The 7,943-nt window shown below is 38.7% G+C and overlaps 1 protein-coding gene across 7 annotated transcripts in view; it reads left to right on the plus strand.

The window, feature by feature from the left end:
* Positions 1 to 631: 631 nt before the first annotated feature.
* Positions 632 to 7,943, plus strand: part of npnta (nephronectin a) — a 51,334-nt gene continuing 44,022 nt past the window's right edge. For 4 of the 7 annotated variants that reach the window (XR_013207783.1, XM_077246166.1, XM_077246167.1 and 1 more), the window contains exon 1: positions 648 to 950. Coding sequence is in view for 6 of the 7 variants with exons in the window: in XM_077246166.1 (XP_077102281.1) it covers positions 883 to 950 (68 nt within the window). In the remaining variant the exon portion in view is untranslated. Of the gene's footprint in view, positions 951 to 7,943 lie in introns of all 7 variants that reach the window. The other 3 variants (XM_077246171.1, XM_077246170.1, XM_077246169.1) reach the window with 3 other exon arrangements.

Genomic DNA, 7,943 nt, shown 5'->3' on the forward strand with positions numbered 1-7,943 from the left:
TAGAGCATGAATATGCCACTGAATATGATTGTTTTGAGATGAGACCAGATATAGATGCCATCTGGCATACTTGCATTTCTAAGTGTTTACCCAATGGAAATAGAGAGGAAACATAAAGACCCTTATTTCACATGCCCTATAACCAACGCTATGGGGAAACTAAAAATGAGACGTAACCCTGCACACGACTCCTTGAGACCTGAAACTCAAGTGATGACTTGGAACCATAAATCTTGCTTCCAGCAGTTTTACATGACAAAAGCAGGTGCCCTCCTGTCTGCAAAAACCTTTAGTCATTTCTTATCGTATACAATATATATAAACTGTATATATACAATATACAATATAAATATATACTATATATATATATATATATATATATATATATATATATATATATATATATATATGTAGGCATATATGTATGTATGTGTGTGTGTGTGTATACATATATATATATATATGCATATATATGACCCTATATAAACTCAAACTGTGAATTTAGACAGTATGTTTATATAGCTTAATGAATGTGCATGTAATTATATGGGGTTTAGGGGTATGTATTGTAGAATAAGCGTTCCCGTCTCTCCTTATTGGGCGCAGTGCTCATTCAGGGTGTGTGTGGAGAGAGAGAGAGAGAGAGAGAGAGAGAGAGAGAGAGAGAGAGAGAGAGCACCGACTCTGCGCTCCAGTCCACGGTTCTCCACCGAAAGAGCGGCGCGCAAACAGAGACTCTGCCGGTATCTCGTGCATGAACAGCAGTCAACGCCTTCTGCTCGACCCGCTTCAGCTTTGAAAATTGACGGATCTAAACATCACCATCATTACCATTTACATCACAAAACCAGCGGCGACGTTTGGATATAGCTACGCAAGGAGATGTGGATCATAAAGTTCATGCTGATTTGGACCTGCTGGTTCGGAGTGAGTGCGGACTTCGATGGCAGGTGAGAGTGCAATTAAACGTCTAGACGATTGTATCAACGTGATGTTAAGAGTTTGATAGAGCAGAGAGTTTGTATTAAGAGTCATTTTATGCTTCCGGCTGTTTTTAAAAGATGACTTGAAAGTAAACTGCTTTAAGATTTTAAACATTCAGTGTCTTGTAAGTATTAATAAATTACATCCCAGGCTAAATTTAATTTAGGCTATTAATTAATATATGCTGGGCGATAGATATGCCTTTAAAAGTAACAGAGTTGACCATTTTAAAGTTAATTTAGGCATTATTAGGTTTGTGGTCAAGGTCAAAACACTACAATGTGTTTATTAGAAAGAGAATTTAATGCTGATAATCCTTCAAACATCCAGTTTTGAATAAGAAATCGTGATAACAGGGCTGTTTAAGCTCATCCCCTGACAAGCCTCTCAAACAATGAGATAAAAACCATGAGACACTTATGCTTAACGAGTCAACATCCTGAAAGTATAATACCATTATGACAGTTATTTTTTTTTACTAGTAGGATTTTAGAAATGTTGCTGGTAACAAGGGTTGACTAATAACAAAACCTAAATGAGTAAAAAAGTAATTCTTAAAGTCAACGTTTATGTTAACAATTTATTTCTACAGAAGTCAAAATTTTCATGAAACGAGCCATAAATACGCTTCTGAAAGCATAACAGGTTAGCCTCACGTTTAGTGCTGTTGTGATCAGTTCAGTTTAGGACGGGCTTAAAGTTTGTGTTGTGTTACTGTGTTGTCAATCAGCACGGTGAACTTGTGAACTTGCATCAGTCTACAGCTTCTCTTAAAGATCTTCTCAAATGCAAAATACTAGCATTCATTCTTTAACTTATCAGTATGTGTTGAATACTGTAGGCTATGTAATTGCAGTTTAAAAAAAAGTGTTTAAGAATCATTTATTCTCCCTCTTGGACAGTCAGCGCACATGCTCCCGGTTGTTTCATGCCCCAACATGTAATGTGAAATATGTGGTGAACAGAAACGTGCCAAAGATTCAAATCTGCTTAAAGCTTCATTGAGATTAAAGGGGATCGAATGTCCATGCTTGAAATTAACTGTGCTTTAGTAGAAGCCCAGTATACCGTAAGGCAAGGTTTCTCTGTCCGCTCCTACAGGCCCCCCTGCACTGTCTGCACATTTTAGGGGTCTCACTAATCTGACCCAGTGTTGTTCATCCCTCTGCTAGTGAGATTGATCGTTGAATAAGATGTGCTAAATCAGAGCGATATCCAAAAGGTGCAATCTGAGAGACTTTCAAGAATGAATGGCTCCAGGGACATTATTAGAGGGGTTCATTGATCTCTCCTGTGACTTGGAGAAACTTCTTTTAAAGTGACTCATCCTTATTGAGCATGCATTGCTGAATCACATCGTTTATTATGGAATGCTCAGTTACCTTATTCAAGTATGCATTGTTAATTAGGCGTACTCATTAAATATGAAAGTTAGATACTTTATGTATTTAATTATGTATACATAGGAAAGTATATAACAATTAAATTCATATATGCATCATTTAAAAGTCAACAAATTCAAAAACTTAGCCTATTTACTTTCCTAATGCACATCCATGGTCCTATTATGTACAGATTATTTTGAAAGATTGTTTATTTTTAAATCAAAGTATAACATCTTGCTCTGCAACTGCCCTACAATATGAACTTGTTTCTTCTGTGGAACACAAATTAACATATTTTGAAAAGAAAAATGACAATGAAAATCAATGGGGTACATTGTTGTTTTGGACTCCATTCATTTTCATTGTATGGGTAAAAACAAAGTATCTTGTCAAAGGAAGCTATATAGCTTCGAAAATTACAGTGTAAATGACAACATTTTCATTTTTGTGTGAACTGCCCTTTCAGTTACATTATGCAAATACATTATGGAAATAAAATTGGTTTCAAATTGCATTTCAATGTAATTTATTAATTTTGCGATGCTTTGTCATTTAACTGCTTTGCTTAATTAAGTCATATATCAAGTATGCATTGTCTAATTATGTCATGTATTAAGTATGCGTTGCCTAATTACGCCATGTATTAAGTATGTATTGTCTAATTATGTTATATATTAAGTATGCATCGTCTAATTACGTCACGTAATAAAGGGTTAGTTCACCCAAAAATGAAAATTATGTCATTAATGACTCACCCGCATGTCGTTCCAAGCCCGGAAGACCTCCGTTCATCTTCAGAACACAGTTTAAGATATTTTAGATTTATTCCGAGAGTTTTCTGTCCCTCCATTGAAAATCTGTGTATGGTATACTGTCCCTGTCCAGAAAGGCAATAAAGACATCATCAAAGTAGTCCATGTGACCTCAAGGGGTTAGTTAGAATTTTTTGAAGCATCGAAAATACACTTTGTTCCAAAAATAACAAAAACGCTGACTTTATTCAGCATTGTATTCTTTTCCGGTTCTGTTGTCAATCCGTGTTCACGAGGCCAGTGACGCTGCTGACGTAAGACGCTGCTGACGTGTTATCTGGTGTAACCCGTGTATTCGGGTTCAAATAAATATGTCGGGTAAAAAAAAATGCAAGTCTTCCCTGTGTCGAAATCCTTAGACATGTTTGCAAAGATTGTTTTGTTTACAGCGTGCGTCTCCCTCAGACTGTAAACGAAGCTCGGGCGCACCAGATAACACGTCAGCTCGTCTTACGTCAGCTGACTCATGAACGCGGATTGACAACAGAACCGGAAGAGAATACAATGGTGAATAAAGGCGTCTTTTTTGTTATTTTTGGAACAAAATGTATTTTCAATGCTTCAAACAATTCTAACTTCTAACTAACCCACTGAGGTCACGTGGACAACTTTGATGATGTCTTTATTGCCTTTCTGGACAAGGACAGTATACCGTACATACATTTTCAATGGAGGGACAACAAGCTCTCGGACTGAATCTAAAATATCTTAAACTGTGTTCCGAAGATGAACGGAGGTCTTACGGGCTTGGAACGACATGAGGGTGAGTCATTAATGACATCATTTTCATTTTTGGGTGAACTAACCCTTTAAGTTTTGCATCGCCTATTTACATCGTGTATTAAGTTTGCATTGTCTAATTATGTCATGTATTAAGAATGCATTGTCTAATGTCATGTATTAAGTATGCATTGTCTAATTGTCATGTGTTAAGTATGCGTTGCCTACTTAAGTCATGTATTATGTATCGTCTAGGTACGTTATGTATTAAGTATGCGTTGCCTACTTAAGTCCTGTATTATGTATCGTCTAGTTACGTTATGTATTAAGTAGGCATCACCTAATTACGTCATGTATTATGTACGCATCGCCTAATTATGTCATGTATAAAGTTTGCATCTCATAATTAAGTCATGTATGATGTTTGCATCGCCTAATTACATCATGTTTGAAGTTTGCATCACCTAACTCCGTCATCTATCAAGTATGCATCGCCTAAATGCATCATGTATCAAGTATGCATCGCCTAACGTCATGTATTAAGTTTGCCTCGCCTAAATACATAATGTATCAAGTGTCCATCGCCTAACGTCATGTATTAAATATGCATTGCCTAATTATGTCATGTATTACCTAATTATTTCATGTATTAAGAATGCATTGCTTAATTACATCATGTATTAAGTATGCATCTTCTAATTGTGTCATGTATTAAGTACATTGCCTAATTACATCATGTATTAAGTATACATTGCCTGATTACATCATGTGTTAAGTATGCATCGCCAAATTACGTCACGTATTATGTATGCATCGCCTAATTACCGGTAGGTCATTGTTGTGAATGCATCACTTTCCATTCACTGTTACAGTCACTCGGTTCCCACAGGGTGTTCCACTGAGACACTGGCCACCCAAGTGTGGACTTGTGAATACAACTCGTGCAGTGATCTTTATGGCATCTTCTATCTTCCGCTCTGCTGGGAATCATTTTGTCCTTTTGGCAAGATGAGCAATAGCTGTCCTTCCAAATGCACTGGAAATTTATTCAGTGGCAGAAGCATTTTTTTGTGTTAAAATTCAAGCTTGGTTCTTTTGCTTCTTCATTTCCCCCTTATTTATCATTGCCAGTTGCCCAGAGGCAGAGCACAGCTATGATGCGGTTTCACGAACACATCCGTACTCAGTTAGGGGGACATTAATAATAGGTTTTTGGTACAACATTAGCGGCGCTTTTTTAGAGACATAATGAACAACTAATGCATACTTGTTTGTCATCTATATTTGTCCAAATGACCTCAGCACACTCATTTAGTCAAGACTCTGTTATTCATTGCATTCTGTACATTCTAACTTCTCTTTGTCATCCCATACATCATGAGCTTAATGTTTGTGTAACTCACAGACACAATATTGATGCTATTTCTTCAGGGCATGGCTTGTGCTGGCATTTCAGGAGCGGGAGCTGCCCACTGTAATGAACGTGTACATTAACCTGCTGGTGCACATTATTAATTTCAGTCGTGATGGAGTTCGCTTGTCACCAGGGCCATTATTTGCCAATTTGCCCTGCTTATAAACCTGCTTCACTGCCCCGATCTAAATTCATAGAGAGAATATAGTGCATGAGCGCACTGTGAGGGGCTCATTCATTATATCCAGGCCCTTTGCAGGGGCCGTTAAGCTCCTGTCTAATGGCTTGTGCTACACCTGAGGGATGACTCGCTGCTAAACCGCCAACTTGTCATTTGCTGACATGATAACAAGAGTAATCAATTATAGACAGTCTCATGAAAGTGTCAAACTTTTTAAACTCTCGCAACATTGGGTTTTGGACTGTTGAGCAGTGGGTTCTTATGACTCACTGGAACAGAATGTATATTCACCGCATCTCTAATTGTTCTAATATATGTTGTCAACAGTGCTGTGTTACTCCCTCTCTCAGTTTTGGGGTAAACCCCTACAGGCCCGTTCAGAAGGGCTTGAATTATATCCACATGTCCGGTTGACACTCTTTGTGGCCTTTCAATTGATTTCATCATCTGAATTTTCTCAAGGAGCAGAATTTGATCCCAGGCCTGACTTTGCTATCATCCAGTGGCAGAGTCAGTTACCATGGCCAATGAATGTGCATTTGGCTGAAAATGCATTGTCACTTGGTCTATAGTCAAATTATTTTCAATGTTTGGATTTGACCCTTTCCGTCAGTCCATCTGTTGAAAATAAGATGCACATTACGCATCATGACAATGCCTCTGATGCAGTCACACACGACTTTGAGTGTGCAAAATGACATATGGGGAACAAGATATGCTGTCCCATTCTATGGCTTTTGTTGTTAAGAATAAAAGAAAAATATCAAATAAGAAGTTGAATATATTAAAGGGGACCTATTATGCCCTTATCTTGGTTTTCTTTTCGGGCTCTACTAGAATAGGTTTTCATGCTTAAATGTTCAAAGAACACATTCTTTTTTGACATGTTTGACATGTTGCAGCACCTCTCTTCTCAGTCTATCAGTAACACTCTGTTTAGTTCCTGTGTCTATGAAGCCCCTCATTCTGATAAGCACAGTGTGCTCTGATTGGTCAGCTGGAGCAGTGTGTTGTGATTGGTTGTGATTGTTGTGTTGTGACCACCTAACTCAATCAGGCTTCAGACCTGTATTTTTCGTATGCCTTGGGCGGGAAATATTTAAATGAGGAATATTGTGACGTGTTCGTCACCGGAAGAAAACTCAAGACTACAATCGGGCCGTTTTAAGGAGTAAAATGTATTGTTTACTCCACTTTCCGGAAACACTGTTAGCAGTGCAGCTTTGAAATTTGCATTCTTTTTTCTGAGCCAAATGTTTAATCTGTGACATTTGGATTCTTAATAGGTCAACCATCTTCTCTCCATACAAATTCACAGGCCAGAGTTGAAACTTTGGCCTGCATTTCCTCTCGCCCACGTTCGCATGCACATGAATGGAACAACGTCTAATGTGACTGCACTTGCGATTCTAAAATGCTCTTTTTCGATTTACACTCTTTTTAGGATTTTCAGTATTTTTTCTGAATCTACCTCTAGATTTCCAACCCTATCAGCCAGACGGCTGACTAGATAACTGCGCTGACCATTGCAAAACTCATATCTGTTAAACACTGTTGTCTTCAAACGCTCAGAAACATCTCAGAGACTGGGAGATTCATAAATCTTTCTCTTCCACCACATGCGGCATTTATTTCAGACTCGTACCTGCTGCGTCTGATTGCTGCTTAGCTCTGGATGAGATGGACTTTGCTTGACCGGTGTGTCATTCTCCAGAGGCATTCTATACGGAGGCTGGCGAATGGAGACAGCTCAACTCTCTCGGGCGCATGTTTCAAAGGCGCGTGTCTAATTGTCTGGCAGTCTGTGGAGGTGGTGGAGGAATGTGAAGGGCTGTAATTAAACCCCCCTGCACTTGCACCCCAGCCCCGCTGCATGTCATCATTCATATACATGTGCAGACTCACTATAGAACCGCATGAATTGTGTCAGACCGCTCCAGACAAATAGAAATAAGAATTGCATGAATTTTTCATGACTCAAATGTACCATTGCTCAAAGATAAAGGCATCTACGTCTAATTTTCGTGACCCGGTTGCCTCCTTTGAGCAGCCGGGACAGAATTGCATTATGTAGATATTTGTCGTTTGTATAATCCGCTAATGCCAGATTGAGCTGGAAATTGAAACTGTGTAATAGCTGCATCTTTAACAAGGTGAGGAAAGACACTTACTCAGGTGGATGAGGGATTTGTTGTGACAGACTTGTTACCTCAGTGAATGTGGCGCCGGTTTCTCGCTGGGCGACGCTCTCTCTCTTTCTCTCTCTCAGTTTGGTGTCTCTTTGGATCGGGCCCAGAGTTTGCAGATTGCTGACTGGCACGCATTTGCTTGTCTCTGGTGGGGCAAGCACTGCACACGAGAAGATTTGTCTTTCTCTCATTACCCCCCTCTATTTGTTTATTTTTTATTTTTTTATTTTACCTTTATTTTACCAGGAAGTCTCACTG

This window comes from Siphateles boraxobius, unplaced genomic scaffold (genome assembly GCF_051911475.1).
Source record: "Siphateles boraxobius isolate OS27281-9 unplaced genomic scaffold, OSU_SipBor_1 29, whole genome shotgun sequence".
Taxonomy (NCBI): domain Eukaryota; kingdom Metazoa; phylum Chordata; class Actinopteri; order Cypriniformes; family Leuciscidae; genus Siphateles; species Siphateles boraxobius.